General features: G+C 37.5%; 1 protein-coding gene across 15 annotated transcripts in view; it reads left to right on the forward strand.

Annotated features, from left to right (window-relative positions):
• LOC135220600 (E3 ubiquitin-protein ligase HECTD1-like) overlaps nucleotides 1-22,430 on the forward strand; it is a 294,889-nt gene that overhangs the window by 150,596 nt on the left and 121,863 nt on the right. For 8 of the 15 annotated variants that reach the window (XM_064257882.1, XM_064257881.1, XM_064257877.1 and 5 more), the window contains 14 exons: nucleotides 5,993-6,227; nucleotides 6,442-6,660; nucleotides 6,797-6,926; nucleotides 7,060-7,208; nucleotides 7,345-7,735; nucleotides 8,143-8,354; nucleotides 8,455-8,694; nucleotides 8,914-9,219; nucleotides 9,403-9,634; nucleotides 10,090-10,229; nucleotides 10,331-10,537; nucleotides 14,775-14,897; nucleotides 15,435-15,686; nucleotides 20,024-20,254. In XM_064257882.1, coding sequence (XP_064113952.1) covers nucleotides 5,993-6,227; nucleotides 6,442-6,660; nucleotides 6,797-6,926; nucleotides 7,060-7,208; nucleotides 7,345-7,735; nucleotides 8,143-8,354; nucleotides 8,455-8,694; nucleotides 8,914-9,219; nucleotides 9,403-9,634; nucleotides 10,090-10,229; nucleotides 10,331-10,537; nucleotides 14,775-14,897; nucleotides 15,435-15,686; nucleotides 20,024-20,254 — 3,067 coding nt within the window. The remainder of the gene's footprint in view (nucleotides 1-5,992; nucleotides 6,228-6,441; nucleotides 6,661-6,796; nucleotides 6,927-7,059; nucleotides 7,209-7,344; nucleotides 7,736-8,142; nucleotides 8,355-8,454; nucleotides 8,695-8,913; nucleotides 9,220-9,402; nucleotides 9,635-10,089; nucleotides 10,230-10,330; nucleotides 10,538-14,774; nucleotides 14,898-15,434; nucleotides 15,687-20,023; nucleotides 20,255-22,430) is intronic. The other 7 variants (XM_064257886.1, XM_064257891.1, XM_064257878.1 and 4 more) reach the window with 6 other exon arrangements.

The following is a 22,430-nucleotide window of genomic DNA, read 5'->3' on the forward strand; positions in this document are numbered from 1 at the left end:
TACCATGAAGACGTTCTCTCTTTGGTCGTCAGACAGGAACTAACTAAAGTATCGAATAGAGGTGCTGATATAAACTTCCTGAATGTGTGTGTGTGATGAGGGATACGAATGGTTTTTTCCATAATTCAATTTTTATACCATTTTTAATTTCTTCTCGTAATTCTGTTGCATATAAATGATATTAACAAATGGTGAGCGTACACTGATATTATAAGCTCCTGATTTTCGCACGGGAATCAGAGTGGAATAGTTTTAGCAGAGGAAGAAAGGCAGACAGAGAAGACTTATTTAGACAAATGTCTTGGTGTTCAGATAAATACTTGGTCGGCACTGGAGAATTTCCTCTCAATAACAAGTGAACCTCATCGAATTGTGGCTACCACGAAAATGCTCCTTTACCTTTATTCCCAGCCACGCTTCGTACCCGCGCCTTCATCTGTGAAGAGACACACCTTTCATTTTGTGTTTGTGGCTTGAGCCTATAAATGTGGTCGTTATAGATTACGATATTTCATCATTTTTAATTTTGTAATGTCAAATTTTTTAATGTCGTGCGATCGTGATTCGAAGGAAGATCAGTTTGTCAAGGTTTGGTTGTCGCATCAGAGGCTAGGTTATCATTCATAAGACAGTGTTGAAGGCCGCTAACCAGTGCGCATGCGCACTGCGATGATGTTTCAAGGTTGTCAGAGAGAGAGAGAGAGAGAGAGAAGAGAGAGAGAGAGAGAGAGATGAGAGAAGGACGAGAGAGAGAGAGATGGGACACAGAGAGAGAGAGAGAGAGAGAGAGAGAGAGAGAGAGAGGGGGGCGTTTTTCAATATTCATGTATGCAATGTTAAGGAAAATTCTAAGTCTTATTCGGTTGCCACTCCGTTTTTGTTTTTCTAATGCGCACGTGATATAAGGTCTCCTCTCTCTCTCTCTCTCTCTCTCTCTCTCTCTCTCTCTCTAGGCTGGAGAAGTTTTGACCTTTATTCAATAGTTAAAAGAGGCTGCCAGAAAGAGAAGAATTAATAAAACATCTGTCTTCCGTCATCAGGTTCTGCTTTTAAAACGCAATGTACGCAGCAGCTATTGAATTGTGCCGCGACGGATGACTTTTGTTGACAACAGTCGAGAGGTGTTGGCACAGCCAACCGCGCCAAGGTGGCACAGAAATGGATTTTAGGCAGGTGCTGACGTTGGACTCCCATCGCAACTGCTGCCATGTATTTGGGTTCCTGACACTTGGTGCAATGTCAGGTATATTAGAATTTCTCTCTCTCTCTCTCTCTCTCTCTCTCTCTCTCTCTCTCTCTCTCTCTCTCTCTTCTCTCGCTCTCTCTCTCTCTCTCTCTCTCTCTCTCTCTCTCTCTCTCTCTCTCTCTCTCTGATCAGTGTTGTTAGGTTGTTAGACTGTGGTTGGCATAAACTGACACGGTTTCATTCAAGTTTTAAGAAGCGAAAATGTTAACTACAGTCAATCTCTGCCTGAGGTCATGTCATTCCCTGGGCGGTATGTCTCGAGCTGCATCCACATAAACTGTTTAAACGTGGATTCTTAGCCAAGCGAAGAACAGACATGATCATGATTCTAAGCGGTTACAACCTCCGCTATGGAGCCGATGTTCATGATTCCGCATGTCAGTAACTGGTGTTAGCCGGATACCACTGTGAAAATTTAAAGAACCTATTTTTTACAAATTAGTAAACGGTCCAAAGAATAATTGACGATGGAACTATTGTTCATAGTTTTGATACGAATTTAAGGTTGCAAAACAACTTAGAATAGTTGTTTTGTAACCCTAAATGCAGTTCATAAAAACATTTCGGGATCACTGTTCGATGCTCTCTGGATCGAAACGGGTTTCATTTTTACTTGAGCATTTGCACTCGTTTTGCCTGACATTTATACAGGTGTGGTGTTTGAGTTAAGCTCTTAAAGACTAATGAAGTTTTGGGATGCTCGAATACTGATGAAATATATGAAAGTATTAAAACGACTACCATATTGCCCATTGCATGGCGTTCTGAAAGCTTATTGAGAACGTCCAATGTATTGCTTATGGAACTATAAACTTCTAGTTCCATGGTATTGCTATTCCGTGCATAGGAAAACCTTGGCTCGGTCGCAAATCATTGAACTGTTTGAACTTATCGAGATTCGCCATTGAGGTTGAAGTTGAAACAATAGCATTAATATATGTTATATTGAGCTGCATTTTTACATAGTTATTTGGGTTCGACATCATCATTATGCTTCTGCTGAAGGCAGTGTGCAACGCTTTACGATGAGAGACCTCCTTCAGTTATGTGCGTCGTGACGGGTTTGGAAAAATTCTCACCCATAGTGACTGACGACCTCGGTCACTCCATTGTGGTTGGGCACACGGAGCTTCGGGTTTTTGTCTCGGATCGAAAGGGAAAACGTATATTCCGTAAACATGATGTCGTTGCGTGTTCCGTAAAATTTTATATGATTGATGAAAGCAGAAATGTGAACAGCGACGCCTGAGCACGCTGTAGTAAAATATCGTATTCCCAAATGGAAGATACTCATTGTGACCGTTGGTGTATTTTGTATAATAGTGGACGATTGTGATCGTTATTTAGACGTGACCCATGTATAGGTGGCGACGGCCTTATTATTGTAACATTTATATATGATATCCTATATATTTGTACATTACTGAGAACTTTCATCAGTAAATGGATCACTAACGTACTGGGTCATAACGAGTGATAGCGAAATTATTGTATTGTGTTTAATAAACTTTACCACGAGTCATTTCATTTGCCTTGAATTTTTACGACATGGGAATGATTCAAGAACATAGAACAAAGCAGTTTGCACAGATTTTTCTCGCGATTCGCTTTGGGTGCAAAAGTTTCTAGGTTTCCTCCTCTATTTGGAAACAATGAACAATGAACAAATATTTGACCAGAGCCTACGACATACGGGATGCTTGTGTTGTACTACTTTGTACCGCCTTGTTGGTTGCGGTGCTCAGCTTATCAACCTTCCCGTTTCGTTTTGCTCTTGATTGGATGCCGTCACCGTTTTCTTTTTATGTAACTGGTTTTCTCAAAACTTTTCTACTTGATTTTGGTGTCTGGTATTAGGTTTCCTTAAGTGTAAATGCTAGTGTTATTTCATTCACACACCGTTGTATTCTACACTTGAACTGCGTTGGCAATAGCTGGGCATATTCGTTTTTGTGACTAGTTTGATATAGCTGAATACCTCTGAAGTAATTCAGCATTTCCATAATTGTTGACATTTGAGTTTGACATTGGCGTCGACTTAATTAATGGAATTATTTGGTGAAATTTTAACCTGATTGCAAGATTTGCCTGGCTTAGTCGGATAACGATCCTCCTTTTTTTAAGTAACCGGTGACCTTGACCGGGAGTGACCCTGTTTGTGGAGTCGCCTTATGTGCTTCGGTATATCCATCATGAAGCCCCTTTCCTATTATGGGTTCCCTGCTCCTAACTTGCTATGCCAGTCAAACAAAGCGTGCTAAAGATTCTCCCTGAAGAGTATCAGTTTTAGCATTGTTTTAGAATGTAATAGAGGACGCTTAGGGTTTTGTAATGAACGTTATGTAAGAAAATCTTGGGTTACTGAAGAGCATTTCTTAACGCGTTCATTTTTGTTTGCTGCTTAAACCTCGTTTGTAAAGGACTTGATATGTCTCTTGTTATGTGGTGTTGTAGAAGGTTAGATGCAATGTAATGATGAGGAGGCTTGTTGCTTTTGGACTTGTAAGATAGCGCTTTTATGCTTCCGTCTTTCAGGGCTGACCCAGATATGCCTCTGTCCATGAGTCAGCTTTAAAGTTGCCCTACCCATAAACACCTTCAGACCTCATCTCCTCCCTCTCCCCCTTCCACGGTCTTTCTCTTTCCTCCTATGTTCTCCCTTTTCCTGAACACGCACTCTCTCATCTTTCTCTTTTCCACACTAACTTAATCACCCTGCACTCTTCTCTCTCTCTCTCTCTCTCCTCTCTCTCTCTCTCTCTCTTCTCTCTCTCTCTCTGACATTCCACTCTTCAACTAGTTATCGTTAACAGGTGTTAGACCATCCACATTCTTGTCTGGTGTTATTGATCCCTGTCTTATGCTCAACCATCCCTACCCAAGAATATTTTTTGCAGTTACATTAAACTTATTGTATTGCCTTTGTTAACCAGTAAATGTCTATGGAGAAACTTTTAAAATAATTTTTCTTCAGAATATTAAGTTCTCTGAAATTATTTATTGGACTATAGTGAAAATCCAATATTTTCGAATTGGAAGCAGGTGAAGACTCCTAGTAAAATGTTGTTCTTGATAGTAATGTGTTAGCAGTTTTTAACAAAATTGTCATGTGTACTATTGAGAACTTCATAATTAAAGTATTGAACAGGTGGAAGTCTGACACAGGTGTAAGTATATTGGCTCAGTGTAGGTATGTTGACCTTTCAAGTTCTGTACAATAGTGTTCAAGTTAGTACAAAAAGTTATGGCATGCAGGTATATTAGGTGCCCTTGTACCATTATTATGCATATGCTTTGCTGCAATTGCCAACCTGTCTTAAAACTGTGTGACTTGGTAGGTAACTCCACACAGTGATTGATTCTAAAGTGATTCTTATTCAGTTCTGAGAGAATTGATAAACCTAATAGCTAAAGGCTTTCTTGACCCCTCATAAGTTGGTTGAGAGGGGGTCATGTAATATTGAAGACATCAAAGTGGTTTGCTTCAAGTTGTGATAACATTTAGTTTTTTATTAGAACGTGGAAGGTTAATTTGGACTGATCTAGTTGAATGGCTAGTGAAGTTCTTGTGCTGTGTCTTGTCATGGTGATGAGACCACCACTCATCTTGACAGGTTAGAGTTTGATGCCATCCATATTAATTTCATTTCCCTTGGTGAACATTTGATATCCACTTTTCTGAAACCTGTGACATCCTTTTTCAAAATTTTTACTCCATTTTTCATGGTACACTTAGGTATACTTGACTTCTTGATGAGTACGCTTTCCTGTGTTTTATGAGTTGTATTATTTCATCAGGTCATTCTCTTTACATGTGTGGAGAGAGTTTTCTTGAAAATGCATGTCAAGTGTCATTTGTTGGTTCTCCAAGAATGGGCATAGTGTATGATTAAAATATTTAAATTATGGTCTTGCAAGATATATGGACTATGGACTATCACTGTATGAGTTTATTCCTTCCTCGTTTGAATAAGCTCTGTTTTGTTGCTATGGCCAGGCATTCCAATGTATGTAAGATATCCAATTTCTTCCTCCAGTTTTTCAGCATTGGTTGCCATTGTTGTGAAACTTAATTTACACAAGTTGACCAGTTTATCAGCTGTATATATACTCTAATAATTTGGTACTTTAAACCAAGTTGTTTTAATGTTTTATACAGCCTTTTATCTTGCTTGTCAGTTGGTAAACTAGTCCTGGGTGAGAGTAATTACTTTGATATGTAAAGTTAATTTTAGGAAAGCTTTTAATGATTTTTGGGTCTTCCTTTCTTTTGGTGTATTAATTTTAAGCAGTTACCTTGACACTTTATTTGATGTAACTTTGCTAAGAATATTTTCATAGATTGGTTGGTAACTGCATTTTTTGTTTTAAGTTTTCTTTGGGCATAATTTCACTTTGTGTCATTATTAGTGGTAAATGTTGTATTTAAAATATGCTGAGTTCTCTCCTTCAGTACTTGTAATCATAGGGGGGGTTGTCCCCTTTTGTTTAAATAATAACACTTTAAGGGGTAGTTTTATTTTTTTATAGAGCTTTTGTGTGTAGCATGGTAGCAATTAATGTAAGGGATTTCCTTTTATAAATCTGTTGACAACGTTCTTAATTGGTTTGGTTGTGGAAATTTTTTAATGGTATTTCTTTTGTCTGTTAGTTGCATGTGGGTTTTGCTTTGATGATATGATAATACAGTATATGTATTATGCTTTCAATATTTCTATTCTTTCATTGGATTTTTTCTTCCCACAGTTGTCCGCCAAGAACTTTCCTGCCAGCTTTGTGTCGCATCTTCCTTGATGAATGTGCTCCAGACAATGTGTTGGAGGTCACTGCAAGAGCCATCACATATTACTTGGATGTATCTGCAGAATGCACACGTCGTATTACTACAGTGGAAGGTGCCATCAAGGCAATGTGTAACAGATTGGTTGTGGCCGATGTCACTTCCAGAACCAGCAAAGATTTGGCTGAACAGTGTATTAAGGTGAGATTGAACATCTTATGCATTCTTAAAGCTGGAGCTCCAAGTTTTTTTTTATTCTTTTTTCTTTTTAAGGAATATTTCTTTAAGTTTTCAGTTAAATATGATAAGGAGATTGAAACATTTTTGATAAGCTCATATATTATCAAATTTCATGATATTTACGTCTTGAGTAATTTTAATAATCTCATGTGTTAAGAAGTCTTGATATTTACAGGTCCTTGAGTTAATATGCACAAGGGAGGCAGGAGCTGTGTTTGAAGCTGGTGGTTTAAATTGTGTGTTAACTTTCATTAGGGACAATGGTAATTTAGTTCACAAAGACACACTCCATTCTGCCATGCACTTAGTGTCCAGGTTGTGTGGAAAGATGGAGCCAGCTGACCCTGGACTTGCACCATGTGTAGAGTCCTTATCTACTCTACTGAGACATGAGGTAGGTGTCATTCCCATAAAAAGTTATTATACAGATCATGTTGATGAACTTGACTTTTGACTATCTTTTAGGATAGGACTAACATTAAGGAGGGTTTAAGATTGTTATTCTTTCACATTGAATTTACATATTTCAGGACCAACATGTTGCTGATGGAGCTCTGCGTTGCTTTGCATCTCTTGCCGATAGATTTACCCGACGGGCTCAAGATCCAGCTCCCCTTGCGCAGCACTGCCTTGTAACACATCTTCTAGCTCGTTTGGCAGGTAATTTTCATAATGGAGGAGTTGAACTGTCAACAAAATTAAGAAGCTTGACACTGCAAAATTTGAGTGGTTGATGATATGATTGTTGGTGGTGTTTACCAGTCTTTTATTATAAGTCTGTTTTTTATTTAAGGAGCTGCTCCTCAGCCTACGCCAGGTGCAGCTGCTGCAGCCCCTGGAGCACCTGCTGCTACTCCAGAAAATTCCAAAACTTCTGCATCTGTTTCCACTGTGATCTCTCTTCTCTCCACACTTTGTAGAGGCTCGCCCAGTATTACTCATGTATGTTTTGCTTTCAATATTAAAACTATCCCTAGCAGAAATACATACTCATTAGTGGTATTGGTATATAGCACTGTGTATGTGAACATGTTTGGTATCAAACAGTTTACTATATAGTCTTCGTTTCATTTTTCAGAACTTGTTAAGATCTGAATTGCCCGATGCCATTGAAAAAGCCTTACAGGGTGATGAGCGATGTGTGCTGGACACCATGCGCTTAGTGGACCTGTTGCTGGTGCTGCTTTTTGAAGGGCGGAAGGCACTACCAAAGTCTGGCATGAGTGCTGTGGCCAGTAGATTGCCAGGACTCAGACGTATGGACAGCTCAGGGGAAAAAACCCATCGTCAGCTTATAGACTGCATTAGAAGTAAAGATACTGATGCTCTTATTGATGCTATAGATAGTGGGGGAATAGAGGTGAATTTCATGGATGATGTTGGGCAAACTCTTCTCAATTGGGCATCAGCATTTGGTACTCAGGAAATGGTGGAGTTCCTATGTGAAAGAGGAGCTGATGTTAACAAAGGTTTGTCCGATGATGTTTGTGATTAGAAGGTTCAGTTCTATTTTCTTGAATGTTACTCCCAAATTCTGCATGCAAAGGACACTTTAAAAAATACAGTCTGATTTAAGTTCTGTTTTTTTTTTGTTTTTTTTTTCCTGCTAACCTTTGTGTGTTTCTTTTGTAATTTGTAAAGTTTTACTTAAATTTCAGAATAAAAAATTTCTTTGTATTGGAAAAAGTTCTTTAATCAGGAAGTTATGGTATTACTTGCCTGAATTTTTAGATCATTAGATTTGGTTAATTAACCTTTCTTTTGTGAATAGCGAGCATGCCTCCCGGTGTTCCGTATATTTTTGGTTCAGCATTGCCGTGGTTACAGTGTATATAAAATGATAAATTGAATAAATTCAGTCTTTCCCTGATTTCAGGCCAAAGATCATCTTCCCTTCATTATGCAGCCTGCTTTGGTCGACCCCAGATTGCCAAAGTTCTGTTGCGTCATGGTGCCAATCCTGACCTTCGGGATGAAGATGGCAAAACTCCTTTGGATAAGGCTAGAGAAAGAAATGACGAGGGCCACAGGGAGGTGGCGGCTATTCTACAAAGTCCAGCTGAATGGCTGGTTGTTACAGATGGGAAAGTAAGTTTTATATGTTGGATACAATTTACTCAACATTGATTACAAATGTGGTGCAGATATGGATTTGTCATTGATGATTATCATCTCATTTCAAAAAAAGCCTGTTGTTCTTCAGCAGGATGGAAAGAAATTGGAGGATAGCAGTAATACAGCAAATACAGAAGATGTAGAGATTGGAGAGCCACGAGGAGATGTTGAAATGGCTCCAGTTTATCTCAGTCGTCTATTGCCTGTGTTTTGTCACACTTTTCAAGCAACAATGGTTCATACTGTTCGCAAAGCTTCCCTTAGTATACTTAGAAAGATGGTTCATTATATTCCAGCACCTCTTCTTCATCAGGTAAACTAATGCCATAACCTTAGTGTTAACTCAACATCATCTTAAAAGTTTTCTTATAGGATTTTAATTGGACTGATAATTACTAAGTGGAAGGTTTTAAAATTTAATGTAAACTAAATTTTTAATATATCTAGCATATTTTGCAGAATGTTTTATATGTATACTGGACATAATTCATAAGGTTTGTTGGCCATATTTTAGTAAATGTTATTTTTACAGGTCTGCGGTGGTGAAGGTGCAACAATTAGCACAACCAGTAACAATATAAACACTATTACGGGTACCCCTAATAACTTACTAGGGTCTCAGTTGGTGGAAGTCATTGCTCTTGTATTAGGAAATGAGGAGGATGAAGATGGCCATTTGGTAGCTCTGCAGATGGTGGATGATCTCCTAAGTAAGGCTGCATCCCTGCTTTTAGAGCACTGTGCTCGATTAGGTGTTATCAGTAAAGTCGGTTCCTTGTCCGGCCCGTCAGATCCACCCATTGAAGAATATGCACCAACTAAAGTTAAAGATGAACAGGTTAGCAAATATTCTCTCTCTCTCTCTCTCTCTCTCTCTCTCTCTCTCTCTCTCTCTCTCTCTCTCTCTCTCTCTCTCTCTCTCTCTCTCTCTCTCATATGGTTACGTAATTCTGTGATATAATTATATTGGTGTGTGTTGTTTCTGTTTTTAGATTTTTAATTTTTTTCTTCCAAATATTAGCAGGAAGGAGATGAACAGGGAATGGAAGATGCCAAAGAAGTTGTTCCTGGAAAGGCTTATCACTGGCGTGACTGGTGTGTCGCCAGAGGTAGAGATTGCTTATATATTTGGAGTGATGCTGCAGCTCTGGAATTATCTAATGGTTCTAATGGGTGGTTTCGTTTCATCCTGGATGGAAAACTTGCAACCATGTACTCCTCAGGGAGTCCTGAAGGAGGCTCTGAAAGTACAGGTACTAGATGATAATGAAAAATACTATTTACCAACCTGCTAACCTCAGTTGAATGCATGTGAGCTTTAGAATAATACTGTATACCAATTTGTTATGGCTTTCAATCTTCCTGACTGATTTACTGCCACAAAGTTTCGTTTGTTTTGAGTTAGAATATAAATATGGCATTCATCTAATGTTCTGTTAGGTATTTTTAACATTTAAACTGTCTTGTAGATAATTTTTACCATTTGAGCAGATGGCAAGATCAAAGGGTTTTTATTTGAAAAGTTAGTAATAATTAGATTTGTGTTCAGTAATGGATAGTATTATTCTACTGTAGTATAGTAAATGTTATTGATTTACATGATATTTTTGTGGGTTGGTAACCACTGTTTAAAGTGTTAGATGCACTCTTTTTGAAAAATGAACCAAGAGTTAGCCTAATGACTCAACTTTATGCTTTCTACCCTAAGCAGAGAACCGCAGTGAATTTCTGGAGAAACTTCAAAGAGCAAAGTCCGCTGTACGACCTGGTAGTCCTAGTCAGCCTGTTTTGTCTTCCCCTGGGCCTGCACGATTAGTTATAGGAAACTGGTCGCTTCAGTGTAAAAAGGTAATGGAAGGTGTCATTATTGATTTTTTAATTATTTAGTGGATTTCATTTATTGTACTCAATAATTGAACTGCTGATGTTAATGGAATATTTTATTTTAGGAAGGAGAGTTGCATATCCATAATTCAGATGGTCAGCAACAAGCAACAATCCTCCGTGAGGATTTACCAGGATTTATTTTCGAGAGCAATCGTAACACAAAACATTCCTTCACTGCTGAAACATCTCTCGGGCCAGAGTTCCATGCTGGGTGGACTGGTCGTCGAGGCAAGAGGTTTAGATCTAAAGTAGAAGCAATGAAACAGAAGGTATGTAAATTATCTGATTTTAAGAGGTAGCTATATAACAAAATATTAACAGCATAGTTTGAAACTAATTGATGCATTTTTTATGTTAAGAGAATTCGTATAAAAAGTACACATTGGATAAGGACCCAGGCTTAATGACAATGAGGGCAGATACTGTCTAAATTGTGCAATGCTTAAGCCACTATAAGCAGTACTTAAGGTATCGGTCTGCTTTGTATCCTAGGTGCATAGCTTTATTTACTTATTTGCTCCATTTGGTTTATTATTTTTTATGTCCACCTTATTTATTAGATGTATGGTTTTAGTTTAGCTTTTAAGAAAATAACCTCTTCAGGCCTGCTCTTTTGGAATTTGAATAAAAGAATGTCTTGGTTATCCAAGTCGTGTAAGAGTATGAAATAAAGTTTGAGGCACATCTTTGAAAGTGACAGGCTTCTGGTACTCTCTGCCACCAAGATAAGAATGTTTGTGAACTCTTCTTGACTGAGGTTACAACAAAGCAGTAATATTCATCCTTTTACTCACAGCCCCATTCAGCTTCTGTAGCCTCTACTGTATCAGTCTGAGGGGGTAGGATACTTTCTAAGTAGTCTCAGTTGTTCTTTTATGGAACAAACCTTCGATCTTAACAACAGGATAAATCTTCTGGTACCATCTGGAAACCAGTTAAAAAAAAAATTAAATGCAAGTAATCTGGGGCATTTGGCATCTAAAGCTTAGAAGAGGTGGAGAGGCTTGAACCTTATGACACAGTCTTACCTCGGCCACCTTAAAGAGCAGATGTTTGCTTTTGCTTTCTTCCTCACAAGCTGTTTTTTCAATAGCCCGTGATTCCCTCCTGCTTTATGGTGTTTTTGGATGTGTGCGCGCTTTGTGATTGATTATGGGTTCCTTTGTTGGATCTAAGAAGTCATGTGAGTGTCAACATGTGTCCCAGCCTTCCAGGGTTCTCATGTTCATGCGTCTTAGCTTCCACCTTGACTGACCCCCATACAACTTGCAGTAGGTTTTGTGCTAATTTTTGTAATGTAACAAATCCGTGCCCAGTGTCGCTCCTGGCCTTTTGTGCAGTGGAAGAACTTTTACAAGAAGAGGGAGCATCATAGGATGTTGACAAGTCCATCTTGGGAAGGATTCCCTCCTCAAGTGGACGCTTTTGCTTCCCCGTCTTCCAAACTTAATCCTTCTGCTACCTCATCCATTTATAACTTGTTGCCTTCCTTTTCTAACATTAATTCGTCTTTGAAGTGTCTGGAATTGCTTAGGGTGATAGTTTTAGTAATGCCCCCTCTCTCTATTGGGGGGTGAGATGATGTCCCTTCATGGAAAGAGGAGGTAGCACCATCTTGTTCCTTTGTTTCAGGGTTCAATTCACACAAGATGGCATCTTTGTGGAGGCTGTTTCAGGATTCAGTTCACACAGTGTTCCTCATCTTGGACATGCTTCTACAGCTTTTCATATTTGAGAGAGAGAGAGAGAGAGAGAGAGTAGTCTTTCTCCAATTTCCAAGAAACCAAGGCGTTTCTAGTCTCATTCTCATAGGAGGTCCTACATTCATCATTCAGTCAGTAGTTGTGACTTGTCACAGCAGAGGTATTGTGCTACTCTTTGTCCCAGACATTCTCGCGTACGTTTTTCGTCATCGCACTTCCACGTACATGATTTTTCACAGCCGGGGATATACGCACGTAGTAGGTGTTCCTTCATTCGTTGATGTGACCCTTCAAGGGGAAGAGGTGACGTTTGTCCTTCAAGGATGGGCTCTCCAAGTGATCTCATTTGTGAGTACAATAATCTTTCTAAAGAGGACTGAGATTCTGTCTTCAGTGACCCCTACAGGCATAGAAGTCCTGCTTGGACCAAGGAAGCATGTGAAGACTTTGTGTTGCCAAGTTCTGGGCATGCTAACTCAATTTTGCAGCCTGTGAATTCCATTGTTTCAGGACGGGACAATTCTCTCCATTCCAACAGGTCTTTAACATTGAATGTTTTTTCTGTCCCTTTTTGCTTTAGCTCTCCAGTTTTTTAAACTTGTGGTTCATATTTGATGCATACTTAGAGTGAACAGTACTATGTGCATAATTAGTTTCATTAGATTACTTAATTTTTAAAATCTTGAATAGAAGACCATCCAGTTTATTAAAGAAATAGGATTTGACTATCATTTCTTCATTATTTAATCTTCAACACATGGAATTATTTGTTGATGGTACCACCTCTAATGTTCATAAATGTTACTGCAGTTTTTCAACCCTTAGTGGAAGGACACCCTCATATGAGTACCAATAACAGGTTTTGGGTGGTAGTTTGATTCACTCATGATGAGCATCAATATTACGCACCATCAGTTTGAAGGATTTGAGCGAGAAAGAAGTTGCATTACTTCTATAGCCCATAAATTCACTAATGGCAACTTGAATTCACTAATGGCAACTTTTAGACACAACTTAGTTGTTTACTTGACTTCAAGTGAACATGTACTTCAGCTCTCTCACTTGACTATCTTTTTATATATTTACTCATAAATATCCCCAGGGGTTGCTGTTGGTTTTTGTTCTTATCTTTCATGATAGCATGTCAGTTATAATTGTAATTTTGCAAAGAAAATTACAAAGAAATATTAGAGAAAACAATGTGTGTAATCCAAAAATGATAATGCATCTTCAATCCCTGTAAATTACCATAAATATTTTACAACAAATATAATCTGAATCTGTTACTGATTTTAGTTCTTAAGCATTTTGATATTATGTGAGCCATAATTATAATTTTATAAAATGAAATAAAATTAGAAAAAAAGTCATATAATTTGGTAGAATTCAAGAGTACAGTTGAACCTCTTAAAACCAGTATTCTAAGGTCTGGAAACTCCCATGGTTTGGCTTGATTTTAATTCAGCCGCCATTAGTTTGTTCCGCCGCCACCAGGAACACGCCACGTATTGTTTATAACTTCAAGGCAGCAAAAATTATGCCATATATCCTTTGTTTGTATGAAAAAGTTGTTAGTAATGTAAATATGTGAAGTCATATATCTTTTTGATATTAATAGTAACCTTGGAAGAATAAATATTTTTTCAAAAATTCCACTTAAGGTTCAACCAAGCCAAACCTTTTAACTTTTAATCAAAACAATGAGACATTTGTCAAGCACAAATTCCTTACTCTGTATGTGCTTGAGAGGCAGTTTTGATAATTTTTTAAGCAACTGTATATTTACCTATTCGATATGCCACCCATTAGATTATATGATGCTAGAGTCAAGAAGTGCAGGCATAAATCTTTATCCATGCTAGAAAATCTTTATTTCATTAGCGAATAGTTTATTGTTCATTTTCCTCAATAGATGGCGCCGGTGTGCTTTGTTTACATTTTGACGGCGAAGGCAACATTCAAACGCACAGTCGGCGCTGAAATTCATTCATTATTTTTTTCATCTCCGTATCCTCTAAAAAAAAAAAAAAAAAAATCAACTTAGAAACTAATAGTGATATTTATGAAGCTACTAAATTTCGGATATGAAAATCACCGATTATGAAGTGCAGATTCTGAGAAGTTTAGTACTGTAATTAGACTTACGGTTGGGCAGGTTAACTTGGGAATGTAGGCTAAATATGTCAAAAAGTACACAGTTCAAGAAAGTTATACAGTATAAAGTTATAAAATGATGAAGTTAGAATATGAATGATAAAATGATACAAAGCATTGTCAGATCCTAGCTAGTAGTAGGCCAAGTCGGAAACTAGGCATTTGTATGTGGAATTATCTTGAGGCTTCATTTATAGGGATGTACTCTTTATTCCGGGATTTTCTGTGGTCCGGCAGTAGCCTGGTCCTGAGGTTTCTGAACTTAAGAGGTTGCACTGTATCTTGTAAAAAAGGCCCCACAAGGGCTTGTAAGTAGTCTTTTTCAACTTCTCATGGAAGGTAGAGAGAATTTTTAAGAAATATTATTCTTACACCTTGTGCATTTGCATATCTTCTTGTTTCACTGGTGCATTTTTTCTTAAATTGGCTAACTTCAAAGTTTCCCCGGCCTGGGATGCTGTGTGGTTTTTTTAGCTCGGCCTCTTAATGGTTAATGTCTATTTCTTTAATGAAATAACTACCGTGTGAAAACTGGATGAAATTGTAAAGTGTTTTGTGGACATTGAAATTTCTTTTTTTTTTTTTTTTTTTTTTTCCTCTCTCCACTGAAAGCTGAATTCTTTCTCATTGAAAGCCTTTAATTTTGCAGGTAAAAGGCCTTGCAAGAGACATTTATGAGAAGTACTTCAAAGCTGCCCAAACACAGCCTCGAGGAGTAGTAGCCAAGTTAGGAAATATTGTAGCACAAATAGAAAGAGCCTGTCAGAAGCAGGTAAGTTTAGTCTTGTATCTTATGTGCGACAGTATGATTAGTCAAAAACTTTTTCTTCTGAAGATTGAAAAAGAAACCCACAAAATCACTGTGTATAACTTTTTTAAATACTTATAAGTAAATATGTTATACACAGTGATTTTGTGGGTACTTTTTCAAGTAGGATTAGTATTTATACATGCACAATTATTTACCTTAATATTTGGAAGAGCGATGGACTTACTGTGTTGATCATTCTCGTATTAGTATGTAATGCATGATTTCTGTATTTATGCTCATTGAAGATAACTCAGGTTAATGGAAGTTTAATAGTTTAATAACTATTATACATGGAAGTTTATTAGTTTAATAACTATTATACATGGAAGTTTAATAGTTTAATAACTATTATACCAAGTTTATTTGGTGGAACTGAGTGGAGATTAAACAAGTCCAACCAGTTATATTTATAACTGCATTGTATAGCTACTGTTCTGTTAGAAAATCACCAGTTACTGTGTTTTGTTAATAAATTTAGTTTCATTATTAAAATTTCAGATGAGTAACAAGAATAGCAGTGAGTGGCCTGAAATCTTGCGTGCAGCTGTTGAAGACCTAGTCACCCTTCTTCGTGATGAAAGTACAGTTTCAGCCTATGAACTGCATTCTTCTGGATTAGTACAAGCCCTCCTTACTTTGTTGAGTCCTGATACTTCGCAACATTTTCCAGATGACAATAGACAAGTGTCTCAGAGAAGAGTCAATAAAATGATCAAGCAGCGACGGAATGTATTCAAAAGCTGTTTCATGGTAAGAAATGAGTTTTAATTGTAATATTTTATTTTTAGTTGGAAGGATGTTAGTTTGTAACTGTTTTATGTGATGTAGAAACATTAAGCAATGGTTAAATAAAGGGAGCTTAGGGGGAGGTAAGAAATTACATTACCTTTATTGAAAAAAAGTTAGAAAAAATATATCGGAAAGAAGGACTGTTTTGATACTTGAAAATTTAACGATTTCACCTTAAATTGATGGTTAAAACCAGTATGATAGATTTTCATACAACTATGGATACTTCACTCATTCCTTCAGATCTATTGCTTATCAGTGAGGCCTGAAGTGCCTTAATATTCTTGACAAGAGTTATTGAGTAATGTATAAACAGAGCTGGAAGGTTAATTTTAGGTGATATATTTGGTGTCCCTGTTATTGGAGTTCTCTCGCTTTTGATTTTTAAAAGTACGTACTTAATCCTCATAACATGATACTCTCTCTCTCTCTCTCTCTCTCTCTCTCTCCTCTTTTCCTCTCATCTCTCTCTCTCTCTCTCTCTCTCTCTCTCTCTCTCTCTCTCTCTCTCTCTCTCTCTCTCTCTCTCTCTCTCGAAATACAGTAATTAGTGAATACAGTGAGTTCCTCTGCAAAAAAGTGAATTAGTGATAATTTTAGAGATACTGCCCAAAGAAAGATCTTCAAATTAGTAAAAGTTCCCTGTGGAAAAGTGAATAATGTGTTCCACAAAAATTTACAACAAAGCGGACGCAGAAATATGAAATGCATAAATCTAGTGGGAAACTATAATATATAAAATTCCATGTTTGGATTAACCCTAGTTTTATATTGCACAATCTAGCAAGGACTGGTGAAATCTTTTGACGTGAGGTTGACAAAGAAGTTGTCGCCGTGGAAGGATCTATCTCGGAACCTCAGCTAGAAGAGATGGAACATCCAGGAACCACTCTGCTTGAGGCCACAGAGAAGCCACCAAGGTCATCCTGAGATTTCAAGAACTCTTTACCCTGTTCAGAAGTTTACGGATCAGGCAAAATGTAAGGAAGACTTAAACCTTGAGGTTGTCCTAAGGGTGTTGGGAGGTGTCCTCTGCCAGAGCAAGAGGATCTGGGACCACTGAACAGTAAACCTCCAGTTTTCTGTTGAGTCAGGTTGAGAAAAGGTCTAGCCCAAACCCGAAAAAGCCTGTCCGCCACGGCCTGATGCAAAGACCACTCCGTGCCCAGGATCTGGTTCCGACGACTGTATGTCGGCTACCATATTCCTTTTGCCCGGAATGTATCTGGCAGAGAGCTTCACCCAGTTGTCAATTGCCCATTGGTGTAATTCCACTATCAAAGAATGCAGGTGACGAGACACCAGGCCCCGTTTGTTCACATAAGTAATCACCGTGGTGTAGTTGGACATCAGAACTATCGAATGACCTTCCACTTTCTCCCGAAACTCCTACAGCCCCCGGAAATCTGCCTTTAGCTTCAAAACGTTGATATGAAGAAGCTTGTCTTTAGCACTCCAAACGCCTGACGTAAGGAGGCCTCCCAGAAGAGTTCCCCAACCCAAGACGGAGGCATTTGAAAAAGGAAGGAAGTCCGAAGGGGGAGAACGTAGAGGGATTCCCACCAAGATATTCTGGTTGTCCAACCACCAATGAACGTCTTGCTTCACTTCCTCAGACAGAGGGGCGCTCTGTAGAGGAGAATCTGCTGCCAGGAACCAGAAGTCTTTCAGTCTTCATTGCAGAGACCGAAGATGAAGACCCCTATGTGGGACCAGCTTCTCCAATAAAGACAATATTCCTGAGGAGCTGTCACTGGTGTGCTGTCTGTTCAGGTTGTCTAACCTCTGGTTTGATGGAAAAACCCTTGACGTTGCTGTATTTATAACCATACCTAGGTAAAAAGGGCTTTCTGGCTGGGAACTAGGTTTGATTTCTCTTGGTTGATCACTATGCCCAGCACCTGACAAAACTGAAGACTACGATTTCTGTCCTGGAGCTTGCTAATACCAGCCAGTCATCGAGGTACCTTAACAGGCGAATCCCTTGAGCATGATCCCATTTCGATACGAGGGCAAAGACCCTTGTGAACACCTGAGGGGACGTGGTCAACCCAAAGCACAGGACCTTGAACTGAAAGATCTGCACTCTCAGAGTGAAGCAAAGAAACTTTCTGTACGAAGGGTGAATAGGGATTTGGAAGTAAGGATCGTTCAAGCTTACCGACAGCAAGAAGTTGTTGTCCTCCTATCGCTGCCACCACTGTTTGAGGCATGTCCATCTTGAACCTTGTCTACTTGAAAATCAAACTGTAAAACCCCAGAGACGGATTTGAGTTCATATACATTGTAGAGATCAAAGGATATTGGGTTATAATACTATTAGTGTTACTTGAACTGTTTGATATCTGATAAAATTGCCATGACCTTATGAGACCAGAGTGGTTTGAGTTGTGTAAGTGTGGGATTTTTTCCCCAGTATCAAGCAAGTGCTGTTTAGTAAAGTCTATACTATGGGAAGTCTTAAGGAATAGAAAATTTTCCACCATAAAATTAGGGACATTTATTTTTATCTCAATTTTCCTCAGAGATGGTGGTGTTGGTTGCATGAGGATTTATTTTTTTGTAAAGAGCTACCCGCTTATCTTTGAAGGGCCAAAGTACTGGCATTATAGTAGTACCAATCTGTGGTGAGGGTTTGGTGTGTCTAAAAACGAAAACACAAAGTTGCCTATCTCAAGTTCTTTGTAGAGGCAGCCAAATTTAAAGCTCTATTTCTTACTTATCCCCCTAGGGAATCATTACCCTTAAGTCAAAACCTATGTCCTGTACAGCTTATCCTCCTTTCAGAGTCTAGTGAAGGGGAATGCCCACCCCAATTGTCGTAAAAGGGTTCGCTGGTATAAATTTATTTTTCCTTTATTCAGATATTTATCATATACAACTAATATCCGACTTACAACCTGCTCGACATACGACCACTCGTACTTACAACCTTACTTCAGACAGTTGACCATTGAGTTACTTGGCACTGTGCCATCTCATGAGAACTCCATCACTCAGGCATGAGAACTCTCATCACTCAGGCAGCATCAGTTTGAGTTACCCTGCCCTATCTGCAGCATCATTTGGTATTAACTGTACTGTAGACTGAATTGCAAACCAATTTACGTAAGAATCGACTTCTGACATGCATGCAAGAACCTAACCCCATTGTAACTCAATGCCTGATTGTACGTAATATATACTATTACATAAATGATTAAAATGTATTAGTAGACGTACATTATGGTAAAAAGATTGAAATAATGATTGTACATTACATTACAGTACTAAGTAGGCACTTTTATATAGCAAAGGATTGATAGTATACCCTACCCAGTATGTTGGCCACTTTCTAAGGTTTGACTTACATCCATTCTGACTTACAACCAGTGGGTCGGAACCAAACTTGGTTGTAAGTAGGATAGTACCTGTAGTGTTTATTGGCATTAAAACATGAATGTTTTTTTTATTTTAAGAGTACTCCTTTTTATTTTAACAAGAGTACTCCTTTACCATCCTAAAAGTTGACTTTCAACATTTTCTCTGTTCGTTTCGCACCTTTAGAGATGAGCCATTCTGTAATTACTGCCTTTTTGTTTGACATCGTTGGTAGTCTATTTACTTCCCATGAATGATAAGGAGCATTATGATATCCATCACACTTAATTGAAGTTGGTGGTATGTATGTTTGGGAGCAACTGGCAATGAAACAGTTCTTCAAACACTTCGCGATTCATTTGACGGTGATAGTCACCATCATTTCTTCACTTTATAAGGTTAATATTAATGACTATTTAATCACACACACACACACCTACCTTTGAGCGCCAACTATATTTACATCCGCTAATCCTAACCTTCACCATAAAGGACCCCAGCTTACAAGATATGACCATTCTTAAGAGATTAACAAAGGGTTTGTTTCTTAATTGACAGATGCATATTTCAATACTTGACCTGTGAATCGAAATTGTAGTTGTGGCACCATGTATGCCACGTTTCTCAAATATGATATTGAAAAACTGTTTAAAATATTTATCATTATCAACTGTATGCATAAAAACCCATGTTTAGTAAATATTTCAGAGTAATTCCCTAAAGTTTTGTTTTACAACATTTACTTATATTCCATAAAATTTTCCTTAATACAGAGGTTTGGCAACGCACGTAAATGACTTTCGTCCTAACAAAACCCTCATCACAGATTGGTATTACTATAAGTTATGATTTTTAATTATTAATAGAAAACTTTTCATGTAACTTTAAAGAAATTTTTGGTAAATTGGTATGTTAATGAAAAGATGTTTTTGTTACAGGATAAATTTGATGAAGAAATTGTTATGACCAGTGCATCTGTTAGCCCTGGTACTCAGTTAGTGCGGAAGTTGGTTGCAGTTCTAGAAAGCTTGGAGAAACTTCCATTGTACATTTATGATGTCCCCGGAGCTGGCTCAGGCCTTCAGGTTTTAAGTCGTCGTCTCAGGTTTAGGTTAGAAAGGGCTCCTGGAGAAAGCTCTTTGATTGACAGGAATGGAAGAACATTAAAGGTATGTCTTTGTTCAGTTACATTGCATGAAATAAAAACTTAAGAGATTGATGCATCATACTTTGCATTTTCCAAGAGAACCTTTAGCTTAGGATATTCCTGTAATTATCAGCTTCACAGGCCTACTTTAAATTTTTTAGTAGAACTAAGATAAAGTAAATCTGAAATTTTATATAAATAACTTACCCAGTAATTACTCTGCTAAACATTTTCTTGCCTTAAGAGGTTTAAAAGTAAAATATTTGCGGGGAGCACTTCACAGATTTAGTGCAGGTGACTGGTCCCGCCCACTAACGAGAACACCAAGAACTACTAGGCGACAACCTTATTCTATTTCTGCCAGTGTTTAGGTAACACAGTGTTTTGATGGCTGCTGTTGTCTTAAATTCATCGGTTTGAGACCGAATTTTGTGGAAGGATTATTGCCGATTTCGGGTAACCTTCAAGCTTTCAGGATGGTATTTTTTGTTATCAATGGGCCTGATTAAAGTTTTTCATATTTTGTTGCAGTAGTGAATTCGCAGTCAAATTGTTTAACCCTCTTACGCCGACTGGACGTATTTTACGTCATTTTTTGTCTCCTGTGTGCCGACTGGACGTATTTTACGTCGACTTACAAAAGTTTTTTTTAAAATTCGCGGAAAAATACTTATAGGCCTACCAGCCTAAAACTTTTGAATCATGCGCCTTAGGGGATGCTGGGAGTTCACGGATCAAGGTGGTGTTTTGTTTACAACCGATACGCAGACGCACAAGCGCTAATTTCTTTCTTGCCGCACTAAAAAGTATCTGTGACACATCTCGGAAATTATTTTGTCACTTTGACATAATTTTTGACCCATTGTAAATTAGCCGTTACATGAAGTATTATATATGAAAATGTGCACATTTTTATGTAGAATACAACTATAAAATACTCATGATTAGAGCTTTTATCAGTTTTGAGATATTTTCATATAAATAACGATAATTGCCAAATTTTCAACCTTCGGTCAACTTTGACTCTACTGAAATGGTCGAAAAACGCAATTGTAAGCTAAAACTCTTATATTCTAGTAATATTCAAGCATTTACCTTTATTTTGCAACAAATTGGAAGTCTCTAGCACAATATTTCGATTTATGGTGAATTTATGAAAAAAATAACATTTTCTTTACGTCCGCGCGGTAACTCTTCTGAAAAAATCATACGTGCCATTGTGGTAATGTTTGCACCATTTGAAATTAGCTGTTACATAAAGTTTTATATATGAAAATGTGCGCAATTTTATGTAGAATACAACCAAAAATAATTGAAGGTTGTAGCTTTTCTCATTTTTGAAATATTTGCATATGAATCACGATAAATAGAAAAAAAACCACGTTCGGTCAACTTTGACTCTACCGAAATGGTCGAAAAACGCAATTTTAAGCTAAAACTCTTACAGTCTAGTAATATTCAGTCATTTATCTTTATCTTGAAACAAATTCGAAGTCTCTAGCAAAATATTTAGATTTATGGTGAATTAAAAAAAAAAATCTTTCCTTCCCTCCGCGCGCGGATTCTCCGCCACAAATCTCCGAAATGCGTACGTACCATTCTCGGAATATTTGTTCCGTTTCATATTAGGCATTTCATAGAGTTTTATATATGAAGATGTGTGCAATTTCATGTAGAGTAAAACTAAAAATATTTGAAGGTTGCAGCTTTTCTTATTTCCGAAATAATTGCATATAAAAAATATATATATAAAAAAATTTGACATTCGGTCAACTTTAACTCGTCAGATATGGTTGAAAACTGCAATTGTAAGCTAATAATCTTACAGTATAGTAATATTCAATCATTTGTCTTCATTTTGAAAGAAATTGGAAGTCTCTAGGACAATATTTAGATTTATGGTGAATTTTTGAAAAAAATATTTGAGTCCGTGCGTTACGAATTCATGCATTATTTTGTGATAATATTTTCTCTGTGCTGCTTTTATTGTTTTACAATGTGTTATATATCAAAATGATCGCAATTAAGTGTAAATTACAACGAAAAAAAAAGTAACTTGTTACCTTTAATCGTTTTTCGCACAGCGCGATTTGAATACGATTATATATGAAATTTCTTTTTTCCGCTATCATATATCGCATTATTTATATATGATAATGATAATTTTTTTCATTTCTGATGGTTGCATACTAAACTTC

Source organism: Macrobrachium nipponense, chromosome 2, assembly GCF_015104395.2.
Source record: "Macrobrachium nipponense isolate FS-2020 chromosome 2, ASM1510439v2, whole genome shotgun sequence".
NCBI classification, from domain to species: Eukaryota; Metazoa; Arthropoda; class Malacostraca; order Decapoda; family Palaemonidae; genus Macrobrachium; species Macrobrachium nipponense.